This window comes from Rhizophagus irregularis, chromosome 8 (assembly GCF_026210795.1).
Source record: "Rhizophagus irregularis chromosome 8, complete sequence".
Lineage (NCBI taxonomy): Eukaryota > Fungi > Glomeromycota > Glomeromycetes > Glomerales > Glomeraceae > Rhizophagus > Rhizophagus irregularis.
In genome coordinates, this window is record NC_089436.1 from 3825156 (window position 1) to 3843243 (window position 18088).

The following is an 18088-nucleotide window of genomic DNA, read 5'->3' on the forward strand; positions in this document are numbered from 1 at the left end:
TATAATCATGATATTGGGGCAGATTGGAACAATTTAGCAGTACCACCGATAACATTGACAGGATTACAAGGAGAAGTTCAAGCGAATACCAATGCGATAGGAAATTTAAACGCAAATAGAGGAGCTATTGTAGAAATACCAGCATTTTATGGTACCAGTGGAGAAGATCCAGAAGAATGGGCAGATAAATTTGAGGAGACATTTACAGCAAATGGTTTAGGGAATGATGATGCACAGAGATTTAGATTAGCAAAAGCGAAATTAATGGGAGGAGCAGCAGATTGGTTAAAGACTGAAGGAGTAAATATCGTCGATTGGAATGTTAATGGAGATCATAATTTAAGATTAAGAGTAAGAATAATTGGAAAGTATGCAAGTGATGAAATTAAAGATAGATGGCTAGAACAATTAGAAAAGATTAGACAGGGAGACGAGAATGTAACTCAATACCTTACGAGATTTAAGTATATGTTAAAGAGAGCGGGAGGTGATGCAGCAGTAGCAGCAAATCAGCAAAAGAGAATTTTTATTAGAGGATTAAAACCGGACTTTACTAAAGATGTAGTAATGGGAAATCCAGCAGATCTAAACGCAACATTTCAGATAGCAAAAAACGTAGAAAGAGGTTTAGAAGCATTAACAGATAAAGTACAACCAAAAGGAATTAATGATGAACAAAGAAGACAAGAACCTATTGTTCAAGGGAATGTAAGGAATAATAAAGGGGTAGATGAATTAGCAGACAGTTTTGCGAAGTTACAAATTAAGATGTTAGAAGATGAGAATGAAAGATTAAGAAATTTAGCGAGTCAGAGCTATAGGCGATTGCCACAAAGAAATCAACTAATGCAAAGAAACCAACCAATGCAAAGGAATCAACCAATTCAAAGAAATCAGTCATTCCAAAAAAGAGTACCGACATGCTATACATGTGGTAGAGCTGGTCATTATTCAGGAGAGTGTCCAGAGAAAAGAAGGAATGTAGGAGTGAATATGATGGACGAGTATTATGATCAAGAAGAATATGATTATAATGGATATGAAGATGAGGAACCACAATACGGTGAAATGTATTATACACAAGGTTATTACGATGATTATGAAGATAGGGAATTAAATTATCATAATGAATTATACGCAAAAGATAACGCAGTAAAGACAAGAAGACAAACAAGAAGGACGAATCCAGTAGTGGGATATAAAAATAATGGTGAAGAAGGAAATTTACAAGAAGAATTAAGAGAAGCGGGAAATAGAATGGATGATAGAGAAATACCAAGTGGAACAACAACACCAAGATATACGCCCGAAAGGATAGAACAAAATAATGTATACAAAGATAGTCAAAATTGGGATAATCCAATAGGACCAGAAGATTATAATTATGGTCGGCGACCCATGACAAAAGATGGAAGATTTTATAAACCAATGTTCACAAAAGAAGGCAAAGCATTTTACCCTGGAATGCGGCAAGATGAATTTGGAAATTGGGTTAGAACAAAGCCATCAGGGACAGGAAAGCCCAGAGAATATGGACCGAGATTAACTGATGGAATACCACCTTACGATATTGTGGAAGACGTGAAAAATTGTAGAGCGAATATAACAATTGGACAAATGATAAATGAGAATACTAAGTATCATAAACAATTGAGAGAAGGAACATATAGACCAAGAAGCATAAACGAGAAAAATTGACTACACTCGGTGGGAACTATGAAAAATGAAGAGAAAAGAACTACAGCAATGAGAACAGAATTAGAAGTTGAAGATCAATTAGTGAATGTAATAATAGATACTGGAGCAGCAGTAAGTGTGATAACGGACAAATTAAGGAGGAGATTGAATATACCTATATTTGGAAAAAGTAAATTTAGATGTACAATAGCAAATGGGCAAAAGATAGCAGCGTTAGGAAAGGCAAATATAACTTTGAGATACAAAGATGAATTAGAAATACTAAAAGAAGTTGAAGTAATCGATTCAGAAGAAGAGGATCTAATTTTGGGAAATGATATATGGAAACTGTATAATGCAAAAATAAATTTTGAAGATCATACCTTAAGAATAGAAAAACGAGGAGAAATGATAACGATTCCAGTAGGATATGAAAGGGAAGCAATATATGAAAGTGAAGAGAGCGAGGATGACGAAGAATATGAAAGCAACGATGAAGGAGAGGTATTCAAAATGCACCAGAATTTTAAATAGAAAGTCTTGGCTCTGAAGAGAGAGAGACGGAAAAGATGCTCGAACCAAGTGAAAAATTTATGCAAAAACTAAGTATAGGGGAAGTAGAAGAACCAATTTGGGAAAATATGGTAAAATTACTATTAGAATATCAAGATATTTTGGAATACGATGAGGAAATAGAAGGAAGAACAAAAGCAGCGCAACATGAGATAAAAATAAAAGATGGGGTAGAACCAATAAAGCAAAGAAGATATAAAGAAACAGATGAAAAGGCAAAATTTATAAGCGAAGAAGTAGACAAATTGTTAAGACAGGGAAGGATAAGGAAATCAAAAAGTCCATGGAGTTCACCTGTTACATTAGCAGGAAAGAAAACAGGAAAATATAGATTTTGCATTGATTACAGAAAGTTAAATAAGATAACTATAATGGATAGTTTTCCTTTACCAAGAATGGATGAATTATTAGACAAATACAGAAAAGCAAAATGGTTTTCAAGTATAGATTTAGCGGCAGGATTTAATCAGGTAGAAATGAAAGAAGAAGACAAAGAAAAAACAGCATTTGTATGTTCGAAAGGGTTGTTTGAATATAATGTAATGCCGTTTGGTTTAACGAACGCACCAGCAACATTTCAAAGATTAATGGATGAAATATTAGAAGAATACATAAATGATTTTGTAGTAGTATATATCGATGATATTATGATATATTCAGAAAATTTGAAAGACCATATGGAACATGTGGAAAAAGTATTGAAGAAGTTACAGGAGAATAATTTAATAATAAAATTAAAGAAATGCAGATTTTTGGAAAGAAACATAGAATTTTTAGGACATATAGTAGGAAATGATGGATTAAGGCCAGACGATAAAAAGATAGAAAAGATAAAAGAAATGAAGGCACCAACAACAGTGAAAGAAGTAAGATCATTTTTAGGACTTTGTTCATATTACAGAAAATTTGTGAAGAATTTTTCAAAGATAGCAAGACCAATAAGTGATTTGAGAAAGAAGGGAATACCTTTCATTTGGGGAAGAGAACAACAAGAAGCGTTTGAAAAATTGAAAGAAAAGTTAATACAATATCCAATATTGCGACATCCAGATTGGAAGAAAGAATTTTTATTAATAACAGATGCATCAGGAAAAGGATTAGGTGCAGTATTAAGTCAAAAAGATGAAAAAGGAAAAGAAGTAGTAATAGCATATGCAAGTAGAAGTTTATTACCAGCAGAAGAGAATTATCCAATAACAGAATTGGAATGTTTAGGAATAGTTTGGGGAGTTCAACATTTTCATAAATATTTGATCGATAGAAAATTTAAAGTAATAACAGATCACAGTGCATTAAAAGGATTAATGAATGCAAAGATACCGAAAGGAAAAAGAGCAAGATGGGTAATGGAATTACAGCAATATAATTTTGAAGTAATACATAGATCAGGAAAAGAAAATACGAACGCTGACGCATTAAGTAGGTTATTAAAGATAGTAGAGGATCAACCAGAAATAGTAATAATCGACGGAGTAGACGGATTAGGAAAGACAAGTATAGTACAAAATTTAATTGAAGAATGGGAAAAGCAAGGATTAAAAGTAAGATTCAACACTTATAAGAGAAGAAGAAAAGATAAAGATGAATTTTATGAATCAAAGATGGAGACAGAATGGAAATTCAGAAAAGAAGTAGTGGAACAAATAAACAGAAGAATGCTAGAATATGACGAAGATACAGATATAATAATTTTAGACAAATCACCATATTGTGAATATTATTATCAAAAGACGAAAAGTTTTGACAGAGGATTAATTACTCCACATGGAAATCATGAGATGGAAAAAGAAATATTCAGATTGAAAGAAACAATAGACAAATCAATAGTGATATTTTTAGAAAAGGATAGTGATGTATGTTGGAAAAATTACATTGGAAGAGAAACAAAGAAAACGGAAAAATCGTCATATCCAACATTAAAGAAGGATGAATATTTGGACATGGTTAGAATGTTTGGAGAAAGTCAGGGCGTGTACAAAGATACTAAAAGATACAGTCGAGTAAAAGTTAAAAATGACAATAGTAGTTGGAGAAAAGTATTTAAAGAGGTGGAGAAATGGAGAAGAGCACAGAACTAAAAATACAGAACACATAACGAAAATAACAAATTTAGAAGCGAAATCAATTAAAGAGGTATTATGGAAGAAAATAATTACAAGAGAATAATTGACAATATCGAAAAGGAGAATAAATATGAATTGAAAGAAGGAATTCTATATAGAGTAAAAGGACAAAACAAATTTAGAGTAATCAGGGATTATGAATACGAAGGATTGATGTACATGATGCATGATAACGAATTATCAGGACATTTTGGAGTAGAAGCGACATTAGATAGAATAAAAGAAAATTATTGGTGGAAAAATATGAAAGAAGATGTAGAAGAATATGTAAAAACGTGTTGGAATTGTCAAATGAGAGGAAAACCAAGAGGAAAGAACGAATTAATGCCGATAAAGATAAATGAACCGTTCGAGATGATTGGAATAGATATAGTTGGACCGTTAAAAGAGACAGAAAAGGGAAATAAGTATATTGTAGTAGCAATGGATTATTTTACAAAATGGCCCGAGGCCGCACCACTAAAAGAAGCTACAGCGAAAGAGGTAGTAGAATTTGTTTGGAGGGACATAATTTGTAGACATGGGTGTCCAAAGAAAATAATTAGTGATAGAGGGACTCACTTTAACAATAGAATGATGGAAGAATTAGTAGAAAGATGTGGGATAAATCATAGATTAAGTACACCATATAGGCCACAAACAAATGGTTTGGTCGAAAGATTCAATAAAACTTTATGCGAAGGATTAGCCAAATTAGGAGAAGAAAACTGGGATAAACATATACCATCCGTATTATTTGCATACAGAACAAAGAAGCAATCGTCAACAAGAATTAAACCTTTTTATGCAACGTACGGAAGGAGAGCGAAATTACCATTAGATAAAGACGAAAATAAAATAACATTAGCTGATAGAGTAAAAATATTAATTGAGGAGCTACCGGTAATAAGAAGGAAAATAAAAGAAAACGTGGAAGAAGCTCAAGAAAAACAAAAACAACAACATGACAAAAGAGGAATTAGGAAACCTAAATTTGAAATAGGAGAAAAAGTATTATTATACGAAGCGTGGAGAGAAAAACAATGGTCTGGAAAATTACAGAACAAATGGAAAGGACCATATTTAATTCACGAAGAATTTGGAAACGGAGCATATAAACTCAAAGAATTGGACGGAAGAATACTAAAAACACCACAAAATGGAGAATGGTTAAAGAAATTTTATAATCGAGAGAGATTTACACCAAAAATAGTAATTAAAGGAAAAGAGGTATTCGATAAGACCCGAGTTCGATTCGATTAAAACCATTATGGATAAGACACGAGTTCGATTCTATTAAAATTATTTGTGAGGTCACAAATAGTGAAGAGGGGGATAATGTAAACGGTCAAATATCAAGCATGAAAAGATGATAAAATTCAACTACCAAACGTAATTGCCAAATGTTAAGAACGAACAAATTAATTATGGATTGGCGTAGATGGATAAATAATTAGCCGAAAAGGATAAACATTTAGGAGGAGTAATGGGAATCCCATAATTTTTATAAACTCAATATTTTAGTAATATATAAACTAAGCGATATCTATAATGTTGATAAACATTTAGGAAGAGTAATGATTTACATGATGTAATATTTATCAAATGATTGACAAAGAACCAATAGGAAAAATAGAGTCGATCATTTGCGGCTTAGCGATCTTTAACAATAAGAACGATAAGAAAGAATAATTATAAGCCACAGAAGATAAATTATAAGCAAAACACATAAAGTGGATTAAAAGAACATATAAAATAATGTCGGAAAGATTAAAGAACACGAAATAATATAAAAGATAATATGAAGAGATAGTATAAAGATGGAATACAAAAGATAACATATTAAAAAAGAACATATATAAAAAGATAACACAGCCACAAAAGATGGATTATATCTTTACGACATAATATTTGAAAGATTATTTTAAAGAAAAGATAGCACAGCCATAAAAGATGGGTTATAAATTATTTCTTTACGATGTAATATTCGAATAATAGAAAAGATAATATATAAAATAATATATAAGATAGCATATTAAAAGATAGCGTATTTAGAATATAAATAGTATATTAAAAAGATAGTTCAAAGATAATATGTAAAAGAACATAAAAGAAGTATATTAGAAAGATAGTTCAACGATAATATGTAAAGAATATAAAAGATAGTATATAGATAGAATAGAAAGTAGCATAAAAATTGTATATATAGAAAGCGGAATTCAAAGTAATTCCACAGTTCTCATCCACAGAACTCAATAAAAATATAAGTTTTATTTTTAATTATTTGTTAGTGAAGTTTAATGTTAATTAAAGGTAATAGGTTCGCCCTAAACTTTAATTAATGTTTGCTTAATTAATTTTAATTGAATAAATGGAAATTTTAAGGTGAATTAAATATACACTTTTGGAAGGTAATAATTCGTAGCGAGAGCTATCGAAGTTTGAAATTAAAGGTAAAAGCGGATATAATTTGGGGAAAATTTAGAGAAGTTAAATTTTATTTTATTTCATTCGACGTTTTATATTACTAACGTTATTTATTTTGTGAACCAAGAATGTTGTCGTTATATGTTGTATATGTTGTTGTATGTCGTTGTTAATCATGTTGTTAATTAATTGCTCGCTCGTTTAATTGTTCGTTCGTTCGTTTGTTTGTTCGCTCATTCGTTCGTTCGACCATGAGAATGCCCGTTCGATGTGGCAACCTTGTAAATTGATGACAGGGGGAATTGGGGGGATCTCAACGTTTCGAGGTGATGTGTTGTGAAGAGAAATTAACTATTGTGTTAACATCACGTTTTAAAGGACGTTTCTCCAGTTCTTTCGTGTCATCTGAAGTAGGAGGATCAATAGCGATCAATTTACCCATTCGTAAAGTAAGGGATCGAGAACGAGAATTGCAGCGACGTTGCTTTGAAGGGATTACGATATTCAGATGAGCCGATATTAAATTATCCATTTCTATCTTAAGAGTCTGTTTAGAATGGCGTTTAGAACAGGGCGGACATGCTAATTATCACCTTGCCGATCATTTGCCGATCATATATATTGATTATCACGTTTTTTTGAGGGCTTCAAGCAAAGCTCAAAAAAAATTTATAATCATTTTGTTTGGTAATTTAGGTTATCAAAAATATACTATAAAATTATTGTGGCAAAAAAAAATGTAGTGCCAAAGTTAGATTTGGGCCGAAATATTCAATAATTAGTATTTACAAATCATATGCCGATCATCTGCTAATTTGACTTTGAAGCTTCGGGCAAAGCCACAGATGTTCGGGCGAAACTTGAAACTTTTATAATATATTATTTAAGTATTCAAGAATCTATGGCTAAAATAAACATGGATAATTTTTAATAAACAAAAAGTTATCATTAAAAGAATACTTGCAATTATTAAGGTTAATATAAGGCTAATATTTGGTAAAATCTTCATGAACTAATTTTATGAATTAATTTATTAATAGTATATAAATAAAGTAAATAAAATCAAAATTTTATACATTATTACGTAGAGTTTGTAAAAAAAATAGTATTTTTTTGTGACAATATTGGACAAATGATCAGCAAAATGATCTAAAACTTGACGATGTTTGTCGCTAACATCAGAGTAGAACAACTTTGCATGTTGTTGCATTCGTAGTTCAGCTTGGGGATATATGTGTCAAAGTCTAGTTACTTCACCATCAATGTTGGTTCGTTCGCATATACGTTGGAATTCCTCCTCGCGAATACGTTCTAATTCTAGTTCAGCTTCTTTTGCTTGCTTTAAACGAGCTTCACGAGTATTTATCTCGAGTTTATACATAAATGTAAACCATTCTCTGGATCTAGGAATAATAAAGGAACCATTGTCATCATAGACAGGATCAGGCAGAATGATATCCCGATATTTGACAGGGATAAACATGTTGGGTATAGGATTATAAGGCCAAACTGTATGTTCAACCAATGTGACATCAGTAGTCCAAAGCTGAGGTATAGCTGGTCCATAAAAACAAGGGATGTTAAAATCATAGTTCTTTTCATCGGGAATGGTGTCAACCTTTTTGTAGTGTAAATGTTTGATTTTTTTATTGATCTTTTGAGAACCTAAAAATAGATAACCACATTTGTGGGCTGCCGCCAATTTAGTTGATGCGTTTGCGCCGGGTTTAATAACTTGCTGGTTGAGAACACGGCAACAAGAACGTTCGAAGCGTTTATTTTGTCATTTTGCTGTCCGATGATTAGGACTTGTAGTGATTTTAAAATTGCTCAAGAGTCTGTGATAAATGTTCGTATGATTTTTCTTGACTGGACCACGGTAATTGCATACCATATATCTCGAGGTATAAGAGACGCCTGTTCATAATGAAGTAATAGATTTAGATTCCTTTTCTTTCCATCAGTTGTAAATCAAATTAGCATGGAATGCTTTATTTTGTTGTCTATTAAAAGGGATAACATCATTATCATTATTTTGAGTGAAAACTGTCTTCGACTGATATTTTTTGAAAAAGTGAACGCCACAACCATGATGTGAACAGAGGTAATTGGTCTGCAAAGACGTTAAACTAATACAAGTGATTTGGAATATCAGGTGATTAATTTGTAGATCATGACGTTAAGGATGAAGTAATTAGTTTTACAAAATTAAATAATATTAGGATAATCATTTTGGGATAAAATGCCACAAATATTGAAATAACATTTGTGGGAAATTTATTTTTGAGGAATCGCGCAGTACCCACAAGTGAAATTATGAATTTAGCCTATAAAGGTACAAATATAAATAGAGGTAATAATCTAACTTCCCCAAGGGATAGAAAAAAGTTACAAATTCGAGAAGATGTAAATTAATGGAATTAAAGGTTATTGATATGGGAAAACTATCGCCATTATTAAACCAAGCATATTATTGTATTTATTTATATTATTAATAAAGTATAATTTTGCTAATATCTAAGGTGGCAACATGATTTATCACGGGCTTAGGTATTACACTGGTTAGAAAATTGATCCGTTATAGCGATTAGCGAATATCGAGCTTTTACTAGTAAACTCCGGTATATCGAAACTATTTTAATATACGCGATTTGGTTCCGGCAAAAAAGTCTGTTCCAGTTTATCGAATTTCACTGTGTATTAGCTTCTAATGAGGTCAACAACACAATTGAGTATTATTTCAAATTTTTATAACAATAGAAGGGTGTATTTTATTTTTTTTTATATACTTTATTATACATTCTATATATGCACGGTAATAAAAAAAAAAATAAACTTTATTAACGAATCCTAATTTTATTAACCTTTTTTTTTTGATAATATACTGTAATAATGAATATAAATGTACTCAATTAGTAGAATAGATATTAAATACATGTCTCTAAATATCTTCGTCAATCACTCCTAAAATGTAAGTAATGTGCTACAAGAAGAAACCCATAATTACTAGTGGCGTAACTTTCATTGTTGCTTTTCGGCCACTATTTTTGGCATTGAAGAGTAAATGTATTCCAATTTTTATTATAAACTTTGTTAGAAGTTGATACTTTTTATTTGGAAAAAATCAATGGCTATATTTTACACAGTTGATCAATTAAAATAAGCAATATTGAATGAAACTAGGCCAAGTAAAAAACTATAAACCTAAAATTAGGAAATGTACAGTTGATCAATGCAAGCATTTGCAACATGCATAGTTGTAGAATTTTTTTCCAATCATGCATATAGAACAAATACTGACTACATATCGAATAATAATTGCATAATGCAATTCACGCATGCATTAATGGGCTTATTTGTAATATCATAACGCAGAAAAAATTTTTTTTCTAAAAAAAAAATAAATAAATAAATAAGCTCACTATTCAATTATATGGCAAAATGACTTCGGTAATAGAATGGATTGAGGAAAAGATAAAGAATGAGTATATTCATTATTTTGAATATGATAAATTTAGTCATTTTTATGAAGTTGGTAGAGGAAGTTTTGGTGAAGTGATTAAAGCAAATTTGGCTAATAAGGGATTAGTCGCACTAAAAATTATTTCTAGTAAAAATTCGAAAGAGAAACTTAACGAGGTTAATGACGAGTTCGTCAAGGAGGTAGGAATCGTTAAGTTTATGCTGTACATTATACAGAATTTAGCTTATAAAATTAAATATATTTTGTTTTATCATATTTTTTCTTTTTTTAGCTAAAACTCCTTCGTGAAATTGATTATCATTCAAACATCAATCGTATTCTGGGAATAACAAAAGGTTTATATGTTAAGATACTTTTTTAAATTATTCATTTATAAAGTTCAATATAACTTATTTTATATTTAAAATTAACAGACTCTAAGTCTTATATTTTGGTGTTGGAATATGCCAATGAAGGAAATTTAAGAGATTATTTGAAAAATAATTTCGCTTTTTTGAAATGGAATTATAAAATTAAAATGGCATTGGACATTACTAACGGATTGAAATTTTTACATTCCAAAGAAATAATCCATAGAGACTTGGTAAAGGAGTATTAATTTTATAGTATTTTGTTCGTGATGATAATTTTAATAAATACTGTCAATTTATAGCATTCAAAAAATATATTAGTGAATAATGGAAAATTGTTAATTGCAGACTTTGGATTATCTAAAAAATTAGCAGAAGTTACAACTAGTTCAATGGGTAATAAAATGGGAATGTATGAATATATTGAACCACAATGTATTAAAAATATCAAGTATAAAAAAGATAAGAAGTCCGATATCTATAGTTTAGGTGTTTTATTATGGGAAATTTCGAGTGGGCGTCCTCCTTTTCATGATTATTATAATCGGAATTTATTAGCTATTCACATTAGTTTTAACAATCTTAGAGAAAAACCAACTGAGGGTACACATTCTAAATATCAACAACTTTATAAAGAATGTTGGGATGACGAACCAAAATCAAGGCCTAATATTGAAGAAGTTTATAAAATTTTAAACACAGGTAATATAGATATAAAATAATACAAAGATAATTTAAAAATAAGTATAAATATTACAGGTTTACTCTCCATTTTCATTTCAAAGTTCTAATTCTTTGATAATTTTTGGAAGTGACCGTCAAAAAATCCAAAAAATCTGCAAAACACCAAATTCCATTCTTTAGACTACCATTTCCGCCAGAACTGACAGTTGAAGAGATCTTGCGCAGTGGGACAAAAGATAAATTTAGGTCGAATCCTCCAAACCGATACTTTATATACAGACTCGCATTCCTTAAAGAACTTAGAAAGCGAACTGCTGATGATATTGCGCCTATGTCGAAAATATCGGCTCACGTTAGTTCTATGTGGTTCAATGAATCAACTCCAGTAAGAGATGTCTATAAAGAACTGTCTGATCAAGTGGAAAGTCGGCTAAAGGAAAAATCAGTTCGCATCAATGAGTCATATAAACCATTATCCTATTGAGTTATGCTTCTGTGAAGCATGCTGGAATAATTTTATTAATTGCGGGCAATCTTGAATCGAAATTGGTTTTCGATTATTTTTAATTTGTTTCATATTATTTTTTTTCTTTCAGGGTATTTATTTTCGTTCTTCAATTTTTTATTGGTATATTTCACATGATGATGTTCTTCATGATTATACTGTTATATCGTATTGGCTTTTCCCGTTCAAATTTCGTTGTTTTTCTTTTTTTTAAGACTCGTTTCACCAGAATTTGGTAATTTGGTTTTAATATTTGAATAATGTAAAGCCATAGTTCAACTAGTTCATGATTTTAGATTAAGATTTTTTTTCCATGCATTAAGAACCCTTTAAGTTGGTAAATTATTGGAGAGCTTGAAATCTTTTTATCATAACAGCGTTGCACAATTATGCTCAAATTTGATATATCGATAAAAACCTGAAACATGAATGTTTTCTACATATTAAAAACCGCTTAAATAAGATGGATGAAATAATTTGATAATTTTGGTTTGATAGGATCCATTTGATAATTTTTTTTTCTTTTTAATAGAATCTGTTTAATATTTTTTTTTTTATAGTGTATTTGATAATTTTTTTTTAGTAGGATATATTTGAAAGTTTTTTTTTTGATAAATGAAAGGATTGAAAGGTCCATGTGAAAAAAAATGATCATCACTACATATCTTTAAAACGCTTATTTCTTATTCCTCTATGCTTAAATATCCTGATCAAATCAAAAAAAAATAATGATCAGCCGAAATTTTTGATCATAAATGTAACTTTTGCAAAAGAAAAATATTCAATATTTCATTTTTAATTAATTAAAGTATAGAAGATGATAATTTTTCAATATAAATTTTTTTTACAAAAAGAGAAAGAGATAAATTAAAAATGGATATTGATTTCCAGTTTATTTGAATTTCTTTAATAAAAACCGAGACGAAATTTTTTCTTGCAAAAAGAGAAAATGAAAAAATATGAAGCGATTTCCATTTTTATTTATTTTGAAAATTTTTTAAATTAATCGTCAATTTTATGAGTTTACGAAAAATTCCAAAAATTACGTACCATACGTCCGTACCGTACTTTTCCAGTACTTGTCCTATATATACTACATATATTATAAAGCCGGTTGATTTTTTTATATTAAACGAACATTAATGTCCAAATAACTACTATAATTAAATGAACATTAGTCTCCAAATATGGTTAATTAACATTGATGTCCAAATAATCAATATGCTAAACCCTATTTTACAACCGGCCCGGCCCGCACTTGGAAATTACAGCTGTTTTCATATTATTCAGGACAAAGTAAAATTTTGAACCCGACATCCGGTCCGGTTTGTCGGATGTCGGATTGTCACGTGGATCAAGATTTACTAACTTTTCGTCCTTAGATATGAGTTTTGGAATAAGATTATTCATTTCTTGATCATCTACATTTGATTTCACCTTCTGATATAACTATCGGACCAACCTTCGCAGTTTCAAAGAGATTTATACATGTTTTCTTTGTTGTTTTGATTTCATATTTGTTGATGTAACTTTTGCATGTTAACAAAATCTAAACTCTCAGGAACTTTATGTATAGTAGGTATAATATTATCTTTAAACTATGCAAGAAAGGCATATCTATATTTTATATACCCATTTTTTGTAATTGGTTTGTGAAGAGATCCTCTTAGTTTTTTATAAGAGTCTTTGGTGCACAAATACAATTATTCCACTTTTTGCACAAGTTATAGTCCTAATATTTGTCCGATATGTTTTAGTTTGATGATGCAGTTTGAGACATTTATATATATATATTTGGAAAAAATAAATATTATATGATATGAAATTTTGAATCAATGAATTATATCAACGAGTTAGTACGTTTAACTATTTTAACTATTATCGTTACGTAAATAAACAAACGTGACAATCCGACATCCGACATACCGGACCGGATGTCGGGTTCAAAATTTTACTTTGTCCCGAATAATATGAAAACAGCTGTAACCTAAAGTGCCCGGCCTGGACCCGGATTATTATTATATCATTTTGTTGTTAAAAACAGAAAAATCGGCCAACTTAATTTTGGGCAGTTTAATTTCGGCCGGAATTAATACGATTTTGGCCAGAATTACGAAAATCTGGGTTTACTGTAAGGCCCGGATGAATTTTGAAGAAAGATTGCCGGCCCAAACCAGATCCAGGTCCGGGCAGGGTTAGGGTTTCCGGGTCCCGTTTGCAGACCTCTACTAAATGTACGTTATTTGGACATTTAATTTTTGGACATCAATGTCCATTTAATATTTAGGCATTAATGTCTATTTAATATTTGGACATCAATTTAATATTTGATATTAATGTCCATTTAATATAATAGTTATTTGGACATTACATGAAAAAAAAGAAAAAAAGGCCATACTGAATATTTATATAATAATCAGATAGTACGTTAATCTATTAAATAGTTTTCATCAAAGTCCTGAACCAATTAGATCATTTAAAGTAAGTCTTGTAGATTTTCTTTTTTTTTGCGTCTAATTGTCTAATTACAAATATTTTAGCTCACAAAAAAAAAACACTTTTACTGGAACAAGAATGTAATGTACAAACCATATTTGATGATATTACCAACCTTACAAAACAGTAAGAACTTTATAGTAAATGTATTTAAACCATTACATATAATTCGATGCATAATAATCTATTTCATAATTTAAGGGCTATTATATTTTCAGAAATATAATGTTTGTATATTTTCAAGATACAGATAATTTGTCAGTCTATTTTGTAGATGGAAATACTAGTGTTGAGAATATTGTGTAGATATTACAGCTAATGTGCTTATATCTTATGATATTAATGTCAAAATAGTAGCGTTTCAATCGTTTCATGTGGACAGTATATCAATAATATTATCTTGTCATACATTTGATTGAATGAGTTATTCAATGAAAATCCACCTAATACAGTTTATAATGAAGATTCTGGTACTTTAAAGGTCAATCTCATTCATTCTACCTTACCCACAAAATTTCAGAAAACTAAGATAGAAGATATATATTGAAATTGGAAAAGATAATGTGGGAAAAATTGTTTATTTATTATTTCATAATGCCAGCAATAGAATAGCAGAGGAGTTATCTTTAGAAGAGAGGGAATTCATGAAAAAAGATTAAAGCTAAGGAAAAGTCTGAGACTTAATGATTGGTTTAAAATCAGTAATTCAGTATTCATAAATTTGTATCATATGCTTTTAAATTTAAAGTATATTTTATTTTTTTCCTAGAATTTTATATTTCTCAAAATTACAATTTAATGAATCTTAACTTGCATTTTTTTTTGTGAGAATAGTAATATTTGTTGCTTTTATGCTTGAATCTAATCCTTATAAATTAGAGGATGGGAATTGCTGAAAACGAATATGATTAATAAACTTTTTTTCGCAAAAAAATATCTGATCAAAAGTTCATTGAGCTTTCCCAGTTTCTATGATAAATTTATTATAGCCAAAATGGCATGTAACTAGGGGTCGCGTTTAACTCACCGACAATTGCTTCACCGACAACCGTTTCACTGACATATAAAATTAAATATAAAAATTTTATAAATATTTTTACATATATCTTTGTATGAAATGGGGATTTTTTTTGTTAGTAACACGTATTTCTTTGTTAGATTTTATAAAATACAAAAAACTACTATTATAGATTTACTTAGGGAATAGCACATACTTTTTACAATAGATTAGTTTTTTAATAAATGTAATAATGTTTGTTGTGATAAAAAACTAAAAAGTTTATTATATAAATATATTTTTTTGTTAGTTTTTAAGTTTTTATTATTTTAATGAAATTTATAATAACATATATATAAAAAAAAAAATACAATAGATATAACTACACAGTGAAATTCGATAAACCGGATATTCGATAAACCGGATTTGGGCCTAAACCGGACTTTTTTGCTGGAACCAAATCACGTATATTAAAATAGGCTCGATATACCGGAGTTTACTAGTAAAAGCTCGATATTCGCTATAACGGATCAATTTTTTTATTTTTTATTTTTAAGATATAGACTCGACTGGGGTCAAACGCTAAATAGGAATAAACATGGTCTAAAAGATCAATAAATTCTAAGCTAGTGTTTTACCCAACCTCTCAGGAGAAGCCTGAAGGGGTCGTCTTGCCCATTATTCTATAGAACAATCAAGCATAACCTGGAGTCTAAAACGGACTATCAAATGCAAACAACCGAAACATAAAAAAGAAACAGCCCGTATTTTTCTTTTCACCCACCAGGGTGACCACCTGTAAATACTGTCAGAGGTGGAATGGTTCACACTATTTTTAATTGTTCTAAATTAGTTAAACTTCTTTTTACGCTAATAAGGAGTAATGTAGATTAGTGTAAAATGAAGGAAAAAGGGCTATTAAAGTTTTGGACTCATTACAAATGTTTACATAAAATAGGTTAAAAGTAACAAAATCTAAGATTTGTTCGAACTAGAAACAGGGGAGTCAATAGGGTAACCCGTATCCAGTCGTAGACGTTTAAATTGGTCTCTGTGAAGATAACGATCGCAGATGTTAGTAAGTGTGTTCCGTTTCTTGGGACGAACTTCGAGGCTTTTGGTATCGTCAGAAGTGTCATTATAAGCGATGTCCTCGAGGTGTGGGAGCATGAATCGTTTTGGGAGGGAGTCAAAGTAAGTAACGTAACGTCTTCGTTCACGCTGATAACGATTGTTTGAACAGCCGCTGGTTGCATAATTCATGAACCGGTCATGCACTGTTTGTAGTTTGGTAAGGTGGGTCGTAGTGTCTAGATGACGTTGAAGGTGTTTGGTGCTAGTGCCGTGATAAAGGTGTAAAGTTGCATCACGTTTGGCCTTAGTTAGCCGACGTTGAAATTCTTTAGGCTTGAGTTTAGTACGCCTATTTGATTGTAATTCCAGTAACTCGGCCACTTGGTCGGGTTGTTGTCTTAATGCGTAGGAGTCTTTAACAACTCGTAACCATCCATCAGAATCAGGTGGTAAATAACGTCCGTATACATCATAGATGGGAGATCTAGGGACGAAAGGTGTAAATTCATCACCTAAGGACTTTCCAAACGGGTTGTAATTTTCCACTGTCGCAATCATCTCGTGCGCGGGATGTGGTGAAAAAGTAATACTATCATTCGACATCAAATTGTCTGTAGAGTTGTTGAAGTTAAAATCATTCATCGAGATTTCTGATGAATTTAATTTAAATTGGGGTGCATTTATAGGAATATCAACTTGGAATACGCTGGAGAACACAATCTTGGGTTCATCTAATAAGAGGTCTTCTTTAGGGGCCAGAGGTCCACCAATCCGTTCATAGAACGGAATGCGAAATGGGTAAGCATCAGCATCAGGAATCGCTGATTTCCGGGAGTAAGTAAGATGTGAGAGGGTTTTGTGAATAGTTTGACATTTGTGAAAAAGAAAATGATTTTTTTGAGCAGCTTTAAGTTTCACTTCGAAACCAATACATGCTGAATCATAACGGGTATTAAAAACTCTGTTGCAATTTCTATCGAAACGCTTCTGTTGATTCCTTTTAGTCTTTGAGTTAGGAGAGGGTATAAATTTGAAATTATATAACCGTTTAATGTACATATTACGGTGACGGGAGCGTATAATGTTTTTATTGCTGGCGGCCAGGTATTTCATAGAGTATTCAATGCCGAGGCGTCGAGAAAAAATTCGTTTTTCAGTGCCTTCATTCCATCTATGGTAGAGGTGTGTAGCATGGGAAGTTTTGGAATTAAGTAAAACTTGATTTTGTAGACTATTATGTTTAGTAAAATGGAAAAGTCGAGTTCGGAAGAACTCTTGTTGATGATCGACACAAGCGTGACGATTATTAGTCATAACAAAAGGACTAGGTATATGGCAAAGAGATAGGTCTTTGGACTTTTTCAAAGTCATTAAATGTTGGCAAGGTATATAACAGCCGAAGTGAAAACGATATCTCTTGTACGAGAAATTGAAGAAAGTTTTGGAAGATTTATTATGTTGACTTCCAGGGTGAGGGTGATCTTCATTATCGGGTAAGAGAGTATTGCCTGCACGTGATCAGATAATATTAAACCGATCCAATAGCTTGCGGCGGATAAGGTTAAAATATCTTTGTTGTATACGTCGTGGTATGACTCGTTGTAAGGAAAAGAAGTGCGTGAGCATTTTACTAATTTGGTATTTGTTGTTGGGGAATGGACTCGTTGAGGTATACCGAATCGGTTTAGTCTGCATGTTGTAATCATTTGTATGTATGAT

General features: G+C 30.9%; 3 protein-coding genes across 3 annotated transcripts; 1 reads left to right on the forward strand and 2 right to left on the reverse strand.

Moving 5' to 3' along the window:
- Positions 1–7092: 7092 nt before the first annotated feature.
- OCT59_028723 (uncharacterized protein) lies at positions 7093–7311 on the reverse strand (the record flags this gene model as incomplete). The annotated part of the gene is made up of 1 exon (XM_066147505.1): positions 7093–7311. One exon carries the CDS (start codon positions 7309–7311, stop codon positions 7093–7095), a length of 219 nt encoding a protein of 72 aa, XP_065994210.1.
- A 705-nt stretch (positions 7312–8016) lies between these two features.
- Positions 8017–8262, reverse strand: OCT59_028724 (uncharacterized protein; the record flags this gene model as incomplete). Its single annotated transcript, XM_066147506.1, has 1 exon — positions 8017–8262. One exon carries the CDS (start codon positions 8260–8262, stop codon positions 8017–8019), a length of 246 nt encoding a protein of 81 aa, XP_065994211.1.
- A 1958-nt stretch (positions 8263–10220) lies between these two features.
- OCT59_028725 (uncharacterized protein) lies at positions 10221–11781 on the forward strand (the record flags this gene model as incomplete). Its single annotated transcript, XM_025332611.2, has 5 exons — positions 10221–10442; positions 10535–10598; positions 10677–10846; positions 10916–11315; positions 11426–11781. 5 exons carry the CDS (start codon positions 10221–10223, stop codon positions 11779–11781), a joined length of 1212 nt encoding a protein of 403 aa, XP_025169729.1.
- Positions 11782–18088: the final 6307 nt, after the last annotated feature.